Below are 19243 nucleotides of genomic sequence, written 5' to 3' on the forward strand. Positions count from 1 at the left end.
TATAATTGTTTTTTTGTTCACTTCTTAGGGTTTGATTATCGGCTTAAACAGAGGGATTTAATTTGATTATCTGCATTATTTTCATCGATCAGTAAAATGTTGTTTGGTTATCTGCGTGTAATTGATTATCTGCATATTTGATTATATGTTCTGTTCTATTCTGCATAGGGACTAAAATGTTGTTTGGTTGTTTGATTAGTAAACTAGAAAACTCATTTGGGTTGGGTGTTATTAAATAAATTGTATTTATGGGTTAGTCACGGTTCGTTTATTAAGTTATGTTGGCCTCTGATTTCCACTGCAATGTCCTTTAATTAGGAATGTCAACAATGGATGAGAGTTCTAGAGCTGAAGCAGTCACAGAAGGGGTTGATCCTCCTCAAACAGCCCCACAGCCCCCAAGGCCCTCAACGACCCCACAATTTGATGAATTTCCTGCAAGTATACAGGGTGGATGTAATATAGTATATGGAAAAAAAAAGGTTGTCGTACCCACGAGGATTTTTAATTTAATTCAAAAACTTAAATTCCTTATTTAGATCTAATAAAAATAAATACAACTTGAAAATTAAAAAAGACTTTGAGAAGATTATTGTGACGATTTATGATGAGAGCAAATGAAAATGCAACAATTAAAAACAAGGATCAAGAACAATAAGTAAACTAATGAAAATAGAAGATTATGGTTTAACAGTCAATTGGAAGAACTAGGGATTCGGAATCAACCACAAGCAATCCAGTTTAGGTTTTAATACATTCAACAAATTCTTTGAATTCTTTAGATGATAATTCTCGTATCTAAGTTTCTCTCAGACACTTAGACCACAGTTTTCCTTAAGTGCATGATTCTTTCCTTCTCAGGCAAAGGTCGTATACCCTAACATGCAATTTATCCTTCTCAGGCACAAATTTAACAAATAGGATTCATTACGCTCTAGAAAACAAGAGAACCAAGCAAATCATTATTCTCTCTCGAGCAACAATGTAATTTACCACACTCAACCACAAGAAGCTAATTCAAATTATATTGCCTCTCAGCCTCAAATTCAACTTCAAATTTACTAGATGCAAAGCCCTAAGGTGCGCAGTCAAAGAACTTAACAAATAGCAACAGTTAAAACAGTGATTAAGCATTCATCTAAAGAAATTAAAAATCCATTAAATAAATATTAAAAACCATAAACATTCATGCTAGGGCATCATCCTATCCCTAGAAAAAGAGTTTAGTTGCTCATGTTTAAAGAAAACATAATTAAAAACCTAGAAAGCATTAAAAACTTATGAACTATGATGACGGATGGAAGAAAACAATGATGGCAGCCACTTCTTGTCTCTCCTTCTTCCCCCAAAAAAAAGAATCCCAAAGATGATGATCTCCTTCCTTTAAATAAGAAACAAATCCTTTTCTTCTTTGGTAAAGACTTTCCTCGTTGGACTTGGATTATTCTTAGAATAATGCTATACTTACCACATTCTTATACCACATTTTTATACCATCTGACGTGTCATTACTTTATTGGACAAAGTTTTTCTTTTTCTTTTTCTTTTTGGGTTTTTCTTTTTATTTTTTAGTATTCAATGTATGAATGCCATGTAAGTTGCCACATAAGGTGGTATGAAATTATAGTATAAAAATGTGGTATATGTAGCACCAAAATTCCAACAAAAATAGGATTAGACCTTAAATAATAAACCTGGACTCCTCTAGATACTTCCCAAATACACATAACATCAATTGGGTTCCAAGAAAGAAATCTAAAAAGAATTACTTTGCATTTTTGCACAAAATTTTCTGCCTGAACTGCCTTCAGTCAAATAGCCATAACTTCTCCTAGAAAAATGCAAATCACGAACCGTAAAATTCCTCGGAAAGCTAACATCCGTATCTTTCCAACGGTATAAGGCACGACATCTGGTTTGTTCCGAGGAAGTGCAGTTTATTCCGCGAAGTTGACTGATCTGCCCAGTAATTTCTACTCTGAAAATATTCCATTTGCTTTGTTTTCTCCTCTTTACTCTTCAAACCTAAAAAAATATAAAACTAAGTTAAAACGAACCTAAAAACACTCTAAAACATAACAATAATCCAAGAACAAGAGTATAAAAGTATATGAAATAATGGTCAGATCAAATACCCCCAAACTTGAACTTTGCTTGTCCTCAAGCAACAAAACAAAATAAAAACAGAAATTAAAAACACAAACACACCAAGAATAAACCATAAAAAGTCCTAAACCTTCCAATAATTACCTCAGAGAACTAAAGTGCAGCATTAGAGTATCAAAGGTTCATAAAACATTAAAACAGGTCCATCAGAACTCTTAATCACGTGGCACGTGTAGACAAAGTTCATATCAATCATGCTCAAATATAGTGTAAAATAGTCATGAGTTCATGCAGAACTTCAATATCCAAATAAACATGTAAGAATTAGTTTTAACTCCAAAATCTCACCAAGACATACACTCACAATGAAGCACACAGATTTTCTGGCTAGTCCATAACTTTTCACTCATGTTTATGTGAGAAGAATAATGTAAATGACAACAAATAGCTCACATAAATTTATTATAAAAGAAAGCTCTTTTTCTGAAAATAACATGATCTCAATAAAAGATAGGAAATTGCTTCCATATGCTCCCTTCTTTACCTTATCTCCACAGATCAAATTCACATAATCTCTAAGATCAAAAGGTCTTTACTCATGGTTGTAATGGGGCTTGGGGGTAAGGGCAAAAGAAAGAAAGGATAAGGATATCACAAAGAGTCTATGAAAATTAGTAGAGCAAATGATGATCACAAGGGAATTAGCAGAGAACACATGATCAGGGTAAGTTGGAAAATACTTCAAAACTAGAGGCTGCATAAGAATCCAAATTTTCCAAACCCAAAATCAACTCTAATGCCAACAATTCTTAGGTCCAGATAAGCATTTATGCTGAGGTGAAAACAAAAGAAGAATAATGGTATCTGAATATTGATCAATGCCATGTACTAAAGATTTCAAGACCTGATGGGATCAAGGCTGTATCTGCAATTCAAATTTTTTTTTTTTTTTTTTTTTTTTTTCAGTTTCATTGTTTCAATTGTCACAAAGATCAGATATTCAGAGTAATATAAGAGTTGTGTACTCAAATATGTCCAAGACACAATTTCCCTGACTTTCTAACACCTTCCAGCCCCCAAATTTTTCTTTGAACTGCTACCTGCTGACTGAGAACCAATCTGAACCATTAATAATCATGCATTCCCTTACAGCAATTTTTCTCTACTAATCTCATAAAATAGGGTAAGGATATGTGTTTAAGTTCAGGGCTGAGGATGATGTGGTTTCATGAAAGAAACAGCTTATTTAGGCACAAAGGGGCTATCTAAAGGATAAAATATTAAGGACACAAGCTTGTTTGGTCATAGTGGTTAATCCTACATGCCTTAATCATTTCCTAAAGATCATGCAAATTAATTCAAAGTCTCAAGAGGCATTGAAGGAAGTTCTAGAGTTACAATTCAAGAATGAGATCGACCATAAAAATACAAGAAAAAGAAAGATGATGAAACAATAAATATCATCTCAAAGATAAGCAACTAGGCTCAATACTCACAGGGGTTATACAAGTCCAACTTAGTTCTCACATAGTTTTTCAGATATTAAAAGTTCCACACCAACCTAGGCTACGTACAATGAGAATTTAAGCATGATGAAAAACTACAAATTAAGATCTAGACCCAAATCAATGCTCAATGTTCCCTCTAGCTCTTGCAGATCAAGTTCCTATTCCCATCATTGGATTTGGAAGGCAACTAAACACACAAAAACGAATTTTTTTTTTTTTTTTTTCAAATAGAAATTAAAAGACACCCCCCCAAACTTGAATAGAACATTGTCCCCAATGTTAAAAGATTGAAAACAACATGCAAGGAATCAGATAAATAAGGGAGGAACAAATAGACACAGTAAAGAAGAGAAAATATATATATATGCAGATCAAGGAGATTAAGTTTAGAGCTCCCTAGGTATTAGAAGTCATGGTTGGCAGCAGCGCGCGAATACAAAGGTCAAGCTCTCATCTCATCCATCCCAAAACTTGGGTTGCCTCCCAAGAAGCGCTGAATTTAAAGTCGTCAGCCCGACTCAGCAACACTCACATAATTGAAGGGACACTAAGGTACACGACCTCAATGGCTTGGGTTTGTTCCTCTAGTGTGTTGACAGGCTCCAAATATGGTTTCAAACGATGGCCGTTCACTTTAAATACGGAGCCATCAGTCATGTTTTTGATTTCGACCGCTCCGTGAGGAAATACTTGAATGACTAGAAAAGGCCCAGACCATCTTGAACGAAGTTTGCCCGGAAATAGTCGAAGTCGCGAGTTAAATAATAAGACTTTCTGATTTGGCTCAAAACGCTTCAGAATTAATGCTTTGTCATGAGCAATCGTATGCTCTATCTCTTAACACACGAACCAACTTTTCTTCTTCTGTTCGACTAAGGTCAGCGGCTATAATCACAGGAAGAGTCTCTAAATCACCCAAATATACATATTTTAAATTCTCTGGAAGGGGCTTCAGTTCAAGTGTTGGAGGTTGGATGATGGAAGGAACGAGTTTGGCATGTGAGGATGGCAACACTTCGAACTTAGGATGGCTTGTAGGAGGGTAAGAGTTCACAGCTTGGAGTTCTTGGGCTGCTGCTAGTACTGAGACTTTGTCAAAATTCATGCCATGTTGAGTTAGGCAAACTTCTAGAGGATCGGTGGAGCTTGATTCAATAAATATATTCTCAATTATGCGATCCACAACTTCCACATGAAAACAATCATACAGATCCATGGGTTTCTTCAAAGCCTCAAAGACCTGAAATTTAACAGTAGTATCTTGCACAGTCATGGTTAGTAACCCTTCTTTAACATCAATTTTTGTGCCCGCAGTGGCCATGAAGGGTTTACCAAGAATGAGAGGTAGCTCGCGGTCCGGAATTTCAACTTCTTCCATGTCCAAAACAATAAAATCAGCAGGGAGAATAAATTCATCAACTTTGACAAGTACGTCCTCAATGATGCCTCTTGGATATTTTACAGAACGATCCGCGAATTGTAGAGATATTGAAATAGGTTTCAGCTCACCCAAACCAAGGTGTTCATAAATGGAATAAGGCATTAAGTTCACACTTGCTCCCAGATCCAGTAATGCTCTGTCAAAATTCCTTGCTCCAATCGTACATGGTACTGTAAAGCTGCCAGGATCTTTGAGTTTCGGTGGCAATTTTCTTTGAAGCACAGCACTAACTTCCTCTGACAACATCACCTTTTCATGTTCATCAAATTTCCTTTTGTTGGTGCATAAATCTTTCAAAAACTTTGCATAAGAAGGAATTTGTTTGATAGCCTCTAGCAAAGGAATATTAATTTGCACCTTCTTGAATTGCTCTAGAATATCTCCCATGTTCTTCTCTTTCCTTGCTTGCTTTGCACGTTGAGGGAAAGGCAAAGAAGTTATTGGAGGGCTGGGCAAGGTATCTTGCTGCAATGGAGCAGCTGTAAAACCCTGTTGGTTTGCATTGGAACTAAAGGACACTTGCTGGTCTGATTTGGCAGCTTTAGCAAGGCTAGTTGTGTGCTTGTCATGCTCAGATTCGACCTTTCTTTCTTCCATCTCTCCATGATTTCCAACCTTATTATCTATTATTTTTCCACTCCTCAAAGTTGTAATAGCTTGAACTTGCTCATTATTCCTTGGATTAGCTTCCGTTTGGCTAGGAAATTGTCCTTGTCTTCTCGCCAAACTACTCACAGCAGTAGCTATTTGACTTAATTGAACCTCGAGCTTTGACTGACTCTTCTCCAAAATTGATTGGCTTTGTTTCAGTGATGCTACTTCTTGTTTATAGCTTGACATCTCCTTTACGAGCTGAGTTAACATCTCCTTGATAGAAGGGTCCTCTTGTTGCACTGGAGGAGCTTGATAGGATTGCTGATACGGCCTTGAAAAATTAGACGGTCCCAAGGTATTCTGTGAGTTACTCCAAGAAAAGTTAGGATGTTGTTTCCACCCCGGATTATAAGTGTTTGAATAAGGATCATTCCGCGGCCTTCCATTGAATGCATTGACCTCTTGCACATCTTCTAATGTAGGATTCGACGGACAATTTGCGGTGTCATGAGCTATGCTAGCACACAAAGTACATGGTTGTGCTGTGACCTTGGTCACTAATGGTGCGAGAAGCTTTGTTAGAGCTGCAACCTGTGCTTCCAAACCTGTCCTAGAATTAACTTCATACATGCCTCCTTTCTTTGTTACTGGTGGAGCCGTAACTTGAGAATCTGTCGTAGGAAGGTCCCAATGCTCAGAGTTCTCACAAATAGTCTCAAAAATATCGATCGCCTCATCTGCAGTTTTATCCATTAAGCTTCCACCCACTGTTGAATCGACCATACTCCTGCTCTGAGGTTTAAGCCCTCTATAAAAATACTGGACTTTCTGCCAAGTATCTATCCCATGATGAGGACATTGAAGATAAAAATCCTTGTAACGTTCCCAGCTTTCATGAAATTGTTCGCCGTCCAGTTGACGGAAACTCATAATGTTATTCAACACAGCATTAGTTTTTCGAGCAGGAAAATATTTACTCAGAAATTTCTTGGATAACTCTGTCCAAGAGTTGATAGATGCCGCAGGAAGAGAGTCTAACCAATTCAATGCCTTATCCCTCAACGAGAATGGAAACAAACGGAGTCGAACTTGTTCCTCAGTTATCCCAGCATAGCTGAATGTGGAGCAAATATTGAAAAACGTCTTGAGATGGTTGTAAGGATTTTCTTCTTCTTTTCCATGGAAGATAGGCAAGGATTGAATGGTTTGTGGACGAATTTCGAAACGCTGCACGATCGGAGTTAAGACAATACATGAAGGAGCACTGTATTCTGCAGGTGCGGTGTAATCTCGAAGCTTCTTGGGTGGTTCTGGGTTAGGTAGTATTAGTTGATCCCCCATAGTTGGTCTTAAAATAGTCTGCTGCGTTTTCTGCCTTCGCTGATTACGGAGAGTGTGCTCAAGTTCGTGATCGATTGGAATGAGCGCTAGATTGAGCGATCGTCTCCCGTGCATACACTTTGTGCAAACTTGTACTTATTGACCCCCAAATTAAATGGGCAAACAGAGAATACCAACAAATACCCGAAAATACCCAATAAAATCCAAATACACTTTGTGCTATTTACCCCTGTTTCAAATGGATTGGCAGCAAATCCAAACTAATTAGAATCTCAAATTAAATATCAACTCACCAGAAGTCTGGAGCGGTTAATCGACGGGGCTCCGCTGTGGGCTGCTGTCAAAACAAAGATGTGATACCCATTTGCTTTACTCGACGGGAAGAGAGGGATTCTAGTGGCTGGAAGTCTTGGGTAGCGTCGACTTGGACTCAAATCGGTAGTGCCAACTTAGCTGATGGGTCAAACTCAGATCACCCAAAAACGTGATGAATCTTTGCTGTGATGCCAATGGGCTTTGCTGAGAAAATAGGAAAGGAACTTGCCGATAATGCCGAAGTCGAAGATGGTGGTTTCGACGTCGAGCTTGATGTTGATGGAGCTTTGCTGATAAGAGAAGAGAGAAGAGAGATCGGATATCCTTTTGAGTTGAAAAAAATTTCCGCTTGCTGCAAGTGAACGAGCCTTTTTGATTTGAGAAGAGATATATGTATTGCTGGTAGGAATGGATGCTAGAAAGAGAAGAAGCCCATCTCTTAGAGTAGATAATGGGTCCTACACCAATTAGCTTTCCTTGTCTTCTCCTTTTTCAATTTCAACCCCACTTGCCAAAATCAATCACGTGCACACTTTTTTTTGGAAGGAAGAGATATTTCTTCTTCTTGCTGTATCTAGGAAATGGGCACAAACAAAAAAAATTCAGCTCCTCATCTAGAAAGGAAAGAAAAGTCAAAATAGTCTTTTTTTTTTTTTAAGAAAGTAAAAATTGTATTCCTAAACTAACTAGAAAACAAAAAAAAAATTAGATGAAAATTAGAAATCCAAATTCTAAACTAAATTAAATAATCCCCGGCAACGGCGCCAAAAACTGGGTGAATTTCCTGCAAGTATACAGGGTGGATGTAATATAGTATATGGAAAAAAAAGGTTGTCGTACCCACGAGGATTTTTAATTTAATTCAAAAACTTAAATTCCTTATTTAGATCTAATAAAAATAAATACAACTTGAAAATTAAAAATGACTTTGAGAAGATTATTGTAACGATTTATGATGAGAGCAAATGAAAATGCAACAATTAAAAACAAGGATCAAGAACAATAAGTAAACTAATGAAAATAGAAGATTATGGTTTAACAGTCAATTGGAAGAACTAGGGATTCGGAATCAACCACAAGCAATCCAGTTTAGGTTTTAATACATTCAACAAATTCTTTGAATTCTTTAGATGATAATTCTCGTATCTAAGTTCCTCTCAGACACTTAGACCACAGTTTTCCTTAAGTGCATGATTCTTTCCTTCTCAGGCAAAGGTCGTATACCCTAACATGCAATTTATCCTTCTCAGGCACAAATTTAACAAATAGGATTCATTACGCTCTAGAAAACAAGAGAACCAAGCAAATCATTATTCTCTCTCGAGCAACAATGTAATTTACCACACTCAACCACAAGAAGCTAATTCAAATTATATTGCCTCTCAGCCTCAAATTCAACTTCAAATTTACTAGATGCAAAGCCCTAAGGTGCGCAGTCAAAGAACTTAACAAATAGCAACAGTTAAAACAGTGATTAAGCATTCATCTAAAGAAATTAAAAATCCATTAAATAAATATTAAAAACCATAAACATTCATGCTAGGGCATCATCCTATCCCTAGAAAAAGAGTTTAGTTGCTCATGTTTAAAGAAAACATAATTAAAAACCTAGAAAGCATTAAAAACTTATGAAATATGATGACGGATGGAAGAAAACAATGATGGCAGCCACTTCTTGTCTCTCCTTCTTCCCCCAAAAAAAAGAATCCCAAAGATGATGATCTCCTTCCTTTAAATAAGAAACAAATCCTTTTCTTCTTTGGTAAAGACTTTCCTCGTTGGACTTGGATTATTCTTATGATGAGTTGTCATTGATGGTTTGGCACCCAAAATCCCAACAAAAATAGGATTAGACCTTAAATAATAAACCTGGACTCCTCTAGATACTTCCCAAATACACATAACATCAATTGGGTTCCAAGAAAGAAATCTAAAAAGAATTACTTTGCATTTTCGCACAAAATTTTCTGCCTGAACTGCCTTCAGTCAAATAGCCATAACTTCTCCTAGAAAAATGCAAATCACGAACCGTAAAATTCCTCGGAAAGCTAACATCCGTATCTTTCCAACGGTATAAGGCACGACATCTGGTTTGTTCCGAGGAAGTGCAGTTTATTCCGCGAAGTTGACTGATCTGCCCAGTAATTTCTACTCTGAAAATATTCCATTTGCTTTGTTTTCTCCTCTTTACTCTTCAAACCTAAAAAAATATAAAACTAAGTTAAAACGAACTAAAAACACTCTAAAACATAACAATAATCCAAGAACAAGAGTATAAAAGTATATGAAATAATGGTCAGATCACAATTCAAATGTGTTTGAACTTTTTTAAATTATGATATTCCTTATCAAGTGTGGCTAATCATTCTTTATTTTGTTTTGATTGGTTTAGGTTTCTTGTCTTGAGCATGAGAGTAGCTCATTATATGATTAAACATTTCCGGTGAACAAAAGCTTCTATGAGATTTTGGATGGCTGGTTGATTCAATTTTTGGATGGCTGTTTGATTCAATTTTTGGATGCCTGTTTGATTCAATTTGGATGAATGGATGAATGAACAAAAGCTTATGCGTTTTTTTTTTTTTGTCAGCTTGTTATGTAGAAAAGCAGCTTTGGTTTATTTTCAACCTTTTTCCATAATAATAAAGTATGTATAAATATGTAATGCTTTTCTTCTAATGGTTATTTTCCATGTCTCTTTTCCTATCGCTTTTTATTTTTTTTTACTGAGCAGGTTGGTTTATTATAGAGCAAATGCATAAATTTTTTGGATTATAGGGATCATTGGACATTGGTTATCATTGACCCGTATGCTGAATTGCTTTATCACTTAGATCCTATGTTAGGTGAAGTATAGAGTTCTAAACAATATTTGCAGAGGGATGAGGTTGAAACAGTATTGTTAATAGACGTCTCAATTCTCAATCTTTTACAGGGACTTTGCCATATTAGTGAGTTGAGTTCAAATTGACTGGAAAAAGCTGAAGATGTAAGCACATAATTTTTTTAAATTTTTTTTATTATTTTCTTGTATCTGTATGTAAGGATCATGGTCTATTTTCTTATTAACTTTCTGGTCTATTTTTTTACAGGCTTTTAAAGTCAGAGACCATGTGGAAGTTAAAACTTATTGAGGTATGGTTTACTTTTCCTGTCTCCTTTGCTTGTTTTTTTTTTTTAATACTCTCTTCTGCTATAAAAAATTCCAAACCTGCTGGGAGTGATGTTATTGCTTTTTTTTAAATATTTCAGTCTAAGGAAAAGTCACATACACTTGAAACTTGTTGATGCAGACTTGGAATGAAGTTTAACTTGTTGATGCAGTCATCCAAGATTACGTAGAATAGGAAAATGTTGGTAATAGTCTATTTATTTAATTGTAATATGTAGGTTTAGGAATCTTGTGTTTTGTACTTGCATATTACAATTGTAGTATGGTAACTAATATATACCTTTTTTTTTCCGAACAGATTACACAATAGAATTAAGTACTGATTGTCATTATTAGTCTATATGATTTGTTTGTAGCATATTATGATGAAATTAACTAATTGCAATTAAATCTTTTTTATTAGGTATTTTTACAATGATTGTTTTACTTTCTAATAGGGTTGTACACTATACTAATTTTTTACTAGTTTTAATGGTATAATATAATAACATGTATGCATATAGTTTTAATGGTACTACACTTCCAGTAGATAGGATAGTATTCTAGATTTCTAGTGTATAGCATGTGCTATATATACTGTGCAAGTGCAAAATAATAAGGTGTAAATATTAACACACAAAATGGTCTTCATAAAAATATATATTGTTTATTATTATTTTTTTAAAAACATAAACTCATTGGGCACATTTGTAGTAGATGTGCCATGTCCGTAACAGTAACGTGCCAGGCTACGTCTGCATGTTTGTCAACGTGATTGTCAGAGGGAAGACACAATTAGTACTTGTATTTGTGTCTTTGTGGGTGTGACACAAATATCAAGATTGTGCCTCATCTTTATGAGTAACGCCAATACCGGTCACAAGCACATAATCGTGGCTGCAGCGTTACCAATGACATTAGAGCATGATTAATTGTGCTTTTTGAAACAAATGACACAAATATAAGATTGTGCTCTGTAAAGTTTTTTCTTGTAGTGAATGGGTGCACCACCTGCCCCATCTAATGAAGCTTCAGTGAAAAAATGGCTGGACCACTTTCACTACAAGCCCGAACGAGACTTCCCCAAACGACATTAGAAACTCCTTGCTGGTGGTGGCCACCTTGACGGCCTCCGCAACCTTTGCGACGGGAGTCAACCCTCCCGGCCGGTTTGGCAAGACACCGAGGGCAACTCCACTGACCCCAAATATCATATTGCGGGTCAGTCAGTTTTAGCTTCCCACAGTAGGCTCTCATTCACCATGTTCCTTTTCGGCAATACGGTGGCGTTTTCAGCCTCTACGCTCGTGATTTAGTTTCTGGTGTACGACTTTCTGTTTTATCTGGAGATTTGGATGGCCATGTTTGGTATGTCGTTTACATATGGGGTTGCAATTGAAGCTGTAAGCTCCCCGGGAGCTATATATGAAGTCCCGTTATGTGTACCTTGCGCTGTTTTTGCCTTATATTATAAGGTATGCGGTGGTTGAAGTCATCAAAAAGTTGCGGAAATTAAAGAGGAAGAGGTGTTTTTAAGTTTTCATTCATGGATAGGATGTGATTTTAATTAAATCTTAGAGCTAGCTGAATTTAATTTTGATTTGATTGGTAAGTATAATTACATACCTAGGTATCAATAATATTAGGGATTTAAAATTTATATTCTAAATTTGGGTCACAAATTATGCCATTAAACATGTCAGTGTTTTACTTGTTGTGAAATAAATAATCTTTAAAGTAGGCTATGTATGAATCAATAAAATATTGACACATAATTTGAAATTCAAATTTGGAATATAAATTTGAAACTCTTAGCACTGCTCCCTATATATATATGTTTATAAAATAAAAGAATAAGAATCAAAATTGAATTAAAATTAAAAAACAAATTACACGTATGTACTTTAGGTTTATATCTTTTTTCAAGTTAGTACCCCATTAAAAAAAACTTGCAGAGACGTGCCTCAACCATCATTTTTTAATAAATTCATTTTTGCTCAACATAGTGGATGAATAACACGTGTCACCTGACCACTTTTTTATGATACGTGCCACTAATTCACCATAATAGTAATACTCACCGTCACATTTTTGTAGCCAGCAAAAATGAACTCATTTTTTGACAACGTTATGCCTTTGTGAAGTTTTTCATGTGAGAGGCCTTTATTCGTCGATGTGGCATACTTACCCGGCTTTAAAAAAAATACCACATAGACAAAAAATAATAAAATAAATTAATAAACCTTCAAAAATAAAATAATTGAAAGAAAAAAAAAAAACAAGAGAATCAATCAGACAAAACAAAATAAAAACAGCCCAGATCCCCACGCCCAGCCACCCCTCCCTCCTCACACTCATCGACATCTTCTCCACCCAGGACCACGTCGCTGCCGCCATCACTGAGTCGCCACCGAGCATGCCCTCGACCCCTGCGGTGGGCCCAATCTCATCATCGACGATGGAGGCGACGCCACGTTGGTGCTTGTAGAACATCTTCTCCACCCAGGACCACGTCGCCGGCGTCATCGCCCGCGACTCCGCCGCTGTCTCCATTGTACCGTGTCTCTTCGAAACTTAATTAATTTGGATGTTTGTTGTATCAGCGTATGAAAATTTCCAGATTTTGAATTGGATTTTACTTTAAAGAATGCAATTGTTTGTGTTTCGAATCACCTGCAGATAAATATTTTTCTTTGTTTTGTGATTGATGTTGATGCAATCTGGAAATTAGCATCAATGTTGAAGAGTAATCTGAAAAATGCTTGGGCCATATATAATTCATCCAAAGTGTTCTTTGATGTTCTGAGGGTCCATTGGGCCTAATTCCTTTGTTATTTATTGTGCTATTACTAGCATTCACAACGAGGGCTCGAGTGCTCGACTACGTAGTCTAAGTTGAACAACTTGCTGTAGCCACAGAAAATCAAAATTTAACACATATCTCAACTGTCTTCCTCCAAATATTTTTGTCTCCGTACTAAATGTTAACATAGTGAACTGATCTCCTGACAAACCATGTTCACATGCTCTTATGTTATCACATCGTGTTATATACAGTCAACTCAAACCCATTAGCTTCATGTTGCTTACAACCAAGAAAATCTCATCTACACGTCAAAGTAACTGTGTGGCTGAAATTGATGTGCTTTTGATTTAATTTTTTCTTGTAACTTTTGTACTTCCTGGTTTGGTTTGAGGTCTATTTAAAGTAGCTAGAGAAATGGGTGGGATGCATATCTCATTCTCAAGTTGTCTTCACCATCCTGTAATTACTTGCTGCTGCTTGTGAGGTCCAATGGCTGCAACGGCGACACAGCCTACAATATCTAATCATGACCAACTTTCCATGTCGAAATTGCTCAATACCTTTCAGTACAAGCCCGAACGTGACTCGCCATGTGACGTAAGAAATGTGTTGTTAGTGGTGGCTTCCCTGATCGCCGCCGCAACCTTTACGGCGGGAGTGAACCCTCCGGGGGGGGTTTGGCAAGAAAACAAGGATGCACACAAGGCAGGAACGGCGGTTTTAGCTTCTAGTGGAATTGCATTCACAATGTTCCTCTTCTCCAACTCGGCTGCGTTTTCTTCATCAACACTCATCATTTCGTATTTGGTGTATGATTTTCCATTTTATCTGGAAATATGGGTTGCCTTGTTTTCTATGTCATTTACTTACGGTGCTTCAATTGCTGCTGTAAGTAACGGTACTGATGTGAACTCAAACTACGTATTCCTTGCACTCTTTTTGCCCTATATCTTAAGGTTTTCGGTTGAAATGTACAAAAAGAAGTGCAAATAGCAACTTAGCAAGGCCTCATTAGTACTTTCTCTCTCTCTCTCTCTCTCTCTCTCTCTCTCTCTCTCTCTCTCTCTCTCTCTCTGTTTCTTGGTTATGAAGTTGTATATGTTGTTGTATGCTTGTCTTCAAATGTGGATTGGGGGAAATGAATTATCTCTCTGTCTTGCTCTGCTTGAGTGCTTGACTAATTTCAATCTAGTCATATATTACAAATTTAAAGATTTTCTTTATGGTTTAATGTTCAATCTGACCCCCTTTAGTCTTTGTATAGTTTGAAATTTGAATCGATTTCAACTTTATTGAGTGATTCATGGTTAGAAAACTAAAGGGCATGTCTGGTAAGTATTAAAATACAAAGATTGAAGTGAAACTAGGACAAACCACATGAATTAAGATCATAATTTGGCCTTTTGTATATGCAATTGAAAATAACGATGGTTAATCCAGCATTACTCTGTATATTCATGTAATGTAAACATGCTTAGCTTAACTATTAATGGACCCTGCAAAACAGAGACATATGCACAAAACTGAGCTAATTAAACAGAGTTGAACTCGTGCTTGATAATTAAAATTCAACAATTTACATCTCTTACACAAAACTAAATGATGATAATTTACTTCAACTTCAATTGGAGCCATCAAGGGCCGGCAAACATTCAAGCAGAATCTCAGCAGCAAGCTCCAATTCCTGCTCAGAGACAATCAATGGCGGCACAAGCCTGAGAACATTTCCTTTGCCTGCTGTTATTATTAGAAGACCAGAATTTCGACAGGCATCGACGAGTGGTGAAGCAGGCACATCAAGCTCTACCCCAATAATAAGCCCCATCCCACGAACTTCTCTCACATGTGGATTTGTTCCCAGCTTCTTAGTTAACAATTCTTTGAAATACTCACCTTTCTTTGAGACACTGCTGAGAAACTCAGGGTTTGAGATTTTATCCAGAACAGTAAGGGCTGCATTGCAGACAAGCGGTCCTCCAGCAAAAGTGCTTCCATGTTCTCCATATTTTATTGCAGCAGCAACCTTTTCAGTCATCAGCACAGCACCTATGGGAAGCCCTCCTGCAAGAGGCTTGGCCAGAGTCATTATATCCGGGACTACACTATAAGCTTCATGCGCCCAGAGATAACCAGTTCTTCCCAAGCCACATTGAACCTATGAATCAAAACATTATGAGGTGTGCTTGTCAGAATCACTAAGATATATCCCAAAACTAAGTATCCCAAAAACATATACATACATCATAAATAAACAGCTCTTTCTGCCATGAAAAGATGGATGAATTTACAAAACCATGGTTTCCTCCAACCACAAATCATAGTTCCTATTTCTACATTTTGATTGGAAAAAAAAAAAAAGTCATAAGCCTGAAAACAACCATCTAGTATGTCCCTACCGAACTATAGATTTATGTTTGTCACAGAAGTCTTTTATAATAAGTTCTATTAGCTAGCTCTTGCCTGGACAAGTCGAATTCTCAATTTGCTTTCAAATAAGCTTTAAAGAGGAAAAACCCCAACAAATTGACCAGTGGCAGGCATAACCATGGCTGCATATGATCTTTTCAAAGACAACGACTTTTTTCATATCAATCTTTGGAAGTGAAATGAAAATTAAAAAACAAAAATCAGGACCCAACATATTTTCTGTCTCTATTCTTTTTTTTTTTTTTTTTTTTTAACAACAAAAAAGGAAATAATAAGCGAAGAGAAGAATAGACAGCAAGATTCCAAAACATAATCATTCTGTTTCCAAATGCAATATTCCCTATGAGGAATTTAACCTCGAGAACCAGCATCTAAACAGGCATCTAACTTTCCAAAAAGAACAGCTTCCTACCTCATCGAAGACCATAAGAGACCCCGAATCATCACAAGCACCACGCAAAGATTCCAAAAATTCTTTAGTTGCACTAATTACGCCACCTTCACCCTGAATAGGTTCAAGAAACACAGCAGCAATTTTGCCAGATTGAATTAGTTTTCTTGCACCTTGTATATCGCCATACTGCAAGAAAGTAACTCCAGGCATGACGGGCTCAAATGGTGATCGGTAATGCTCCTTACTCGTCAAAGCAACGGCCCCCATTGTCCTCCCATGAAAGCTGTTAGTGAAAGAAATAAATTCTGTTGCTGGCTCTTTCTTTTCAGGAAATGAAACTCTGTGGAACTTTCTTGCAAATTTTATGGCAGCTTCATTTGCTTCTGTTCCGGAGTTGGAGAAAAAGACACGATCAGCAAAGGAGCTAGCCACCAGACGCTTTGCCAGCTCCACCTGCAGCAAAGTAATTTTGTGAACAAATTTTAGAGAGGAAAAATTGCATAACAAGCAAAGTAAGCTTAAATAGCTGAACAAGTAAACACAAAAACATATAATGCCAGAGGCATATGTTATTTACAGAGTGAAAATACCATTCTCTGCTAATTTTTTTTCTTGGTACTGATTGCTGAGAACAACATCGTTTAAAAGTTGAAGGTTAAAGTAACTAAATAGAAAAACAACCTAGTTTTAAACATAACCACAAAATCAACACCAAAAAGATCTGCACATGATCTTGACTCTTACAAAGTACTCAGTGTGTCAACATATATATTCAGGCCTTGTTTGATACCATATTTCACATTTCATATCCCATTACAGATGGTCTGCAGCTTGTACTTAGAACTACTTAGGATTCAATTAGTCAAAGTAGACATTTAAGCTCTTAAGCCCAAAAACTTTGACAACAGGTTAATTATCGGACCAACCATCATTATGATTTAACCACAGTGCCATAAATATCAAATGCATGAAAAGCATTATTATTGCTACTAATCATACATTTTATCTATATCAAATCAAATGTGAGATTAGTGCAACATTGAATGGTCATTAAGCTAGAAATTACATAACCTATTAGCTAATCACAAAGCATTACTCATTCGCTAAATAGTGAAATTACGTGCCACTAGATATGTTGTTATGGTTAAATTCAATTCTCATATAAAAACTTAAAAAAACAGACATAGTATAAAAAAAATAGAAATAATTTGGACAAAAATTAAAGACCTGTGGAATGGTTCTCTCAAAAAAAAAAAAAAAAAAAAAGACCTGTGGAATGGAATAGAAGCTATTGCTGACGTGGGTGAGCGTATGGGCTTGCTCTGTGACCGCCCGTATCCAATCAGGGTCCCCGTGACCGAGCGCATTGACGGCAATCCCAGACGTCAAGTCCAAATACTCTCGGCCCTCAGGATCGAACAATTTACATCCTTTGCCACTGGAGAGCACCACGGGAGCTCTTTTGTACGTCCCCACCATAACCTTCGCCTCCGCCTCCATCACCTCCCGGCTCTGATCGGGTGGGCGCGCGTCCACGTTAAGGCAAACACGCGCCGCCGCCCCATTGGTCGTTGGGACGCGGGCGCTTGGTGTTCCCGCGAAAATCGTGGGGTTGAGTAGTTGGAGAGAAGGAGTCATTTTGTTGGTTTCGGGATTAATAGAACCGCGGAGTTATATAGCGGGTTTTGTGAGAGGGGATAAACTGATATATAATTGAGGAATAAATTCGATTCGGGACAAAAACGATGCCGTAGAAGGCGGCGTGGGGTTTAAGCAGCTCGAAGCTTCGAGTTGGAGCTCTGAAGTCCCAAGCATCTGAAATTTTTAGTTCGACGTTATGCTTCAGAAAGAGAGAGAGTATAACGGGTAAGGAGCAGGTCATTTTCGGGTACAGTTATATTTGCATCATGGGGTGAATGGTTTAAGTTCCCATGTCCGTGACGTTTGTGTAAACCTCAACATTCATCGAGGATTGTCATTCATTATATATTTATATTTAAGCTTTATTATTTCATATTACAAAAACTATGGCTAGGAATGACTCGGGTCAGGATTATATTGGCCAAACAACTGACCCATTCGATAAACCGACATTTGTTAAATTTTAAAACCGACAACCGACCCAATATTGTGGGTCGGCTGATAGTTGGACAATCGACTTTATCGGTTGAGGTCGGATCGGTTGGTTATTTGGCAAATTTTTTTTTCCGCACATTCATAATAAAGCTTATCAATACTTCACAAAAATTCACAATTTTCAATAGGCAAACAACTGCAATCATAATATGTATACTTTCCATGCTTTGAGAGCATTTTGAACAAAAAACCAAATACTCAAAAAGTTCAAAGCCTTACTAAGTTACTAGAGGTTCAGTAATATAAAGCCTTACAAAAAAAAAAAAAAAAGCACTAAACCAAACCAAAATTGCAGCCACTAGTAAACAACTAAAGTTTATATATGCATCTGCAAGGCTGTACCAAGCCACAATTGCAGCCACCAACTAAGCCAAAATTTGCAGCCACCAACACAAAAAACCAGCAAAACTTGCAGCCACCACCAGCAAAACTTAGAATCACATCTGCAAGGCTGCAATCATTCAAAGAAATTGTACTGTAACTCCAACTTGGTTAGCAATACTAAACACCCACAACAAATTACACCAAATCCTCAGACTATAGTAAAGGAACAATAAAAGTGTCAAAAACTATAGGCTGCCACTTGCCTGCTGCCAAACACAACACCAAAGGTCCAAATTAACCAAACCAGGAAAATGCATAGACAAAATTCCAAAGCTAATTAGACATAACAAGAACAAAGAGTAGCAAAACTAAAAATCTCATCTGCAATCAAGGCAATCATGCTTCAATAATCAAAATGTCCCCAAGAGCACAATTCCTTTGTGGTAACTGGTAACTTGGTAAGTCCCAAAAGCACAATAAATAATAACCAACACATAATCTAGTAATCTACATACACTGATACACATAGCTATAATTTGGTGGTACAAGGCTGAGGAGAGAGATGGACATACGTGATTACTAATTATCAAATTAGGGATTTAGGAATTAGGGCAATTGTGAGACAGAGAGAGTGACAAGCTGAGCAGAGGTCGGGGTTGCGGTCGCCATCGCCGATGATGAGCGCAACGGAGTTCTTAGT

The 19243-nt window shown here is 36.9% G+C and overlaps 2 protein-coding genes across 2 annotated transcripts; both read right to left on the reverse strand.

Moving 5' to 3' along the window:
- Positions 1–1991: 1991 nt before the first annotated feature.
- LOC147286962 (uncharacterized) lies at positions 1992–7299 on the reverse strand. The gene has a single exon (XM_086239231.1). The coding sequence runs from the start codon at positions 7102–7104 to the stop codon at positions 4426–4428; it is 2679 nt and encodes an 892-aa protein (XP_086095357.1). The 5' UTR covers positions 7105–7299; the 3' UTR covers positions 1992–4425.
- A 7502-nt stretch (positions 7300–14801) lies between these two features.
- On the reverse strand, positions 14802–18024 carry WIN1 (HOPW1-1-interacting 1). The gene is made up of 3 exons (XM_086241526.1): positions 17353–18024; positions 16102–16536; positions 14802–15417 (listed from the first exon to the last, which is right to left on the reverse strand). Exons 1-3 carry the CDS (start codon positions 17719–17721, stop codon positions 14884–14886), a joined length of 1338 nt encoding a protein of 445 aa, XP_086097652.1. The 5' UTR covers positions 17722–18024; the 3' UTR covers positions 14802–14883.
- Positions 18025–19243: the final 1219 nt, after the last annotated feature.

The sequence above is a fragment of the Dryas octopetala genome, chromosome 4 (genome assembly GCF_963921425.1).
Source record: "Dryas octopetala chromosome 4, drDryOcto1.1, whole genome shotgun sequence".
NCBI classification, from domain to species: Eukaryota; Viridiplantae; Streptophyta; class Magnoliopsida; order Rosales; family Rosaceae; genus Dryas; species Dryas octopetala.

Coding starts and splice junctions, on each gene's coding strand:
- LOC147286962 (XM_086239231.1), bottom strand. CDS start 7,104: ATGCACGGGAGACGATCGCTCAATCTAGCGCTCATTCCAATCGATCAC.
- WIN1 (XM_086241526.1), bottom strand. CDS start 17,721: ATGACTCCTTCTCTCCAACTACTCAACCCCACGATTTTCGCGGGAACA. Junction 16,537..17,352: donor GCTTCTATTCCATTCCACAG/GTCTTTTTTTTT, acceptor ACTTTGCTGCAG/GTGGAGCTGGCAAAGCGTCT. Junction 15,418..16,101: donor CTCTTATGGTCTTCGATGAG/GTAGGAAGCTGT, acceptor TTTGATTCATAG/GTTCAATGTGGCTTGGGAAG.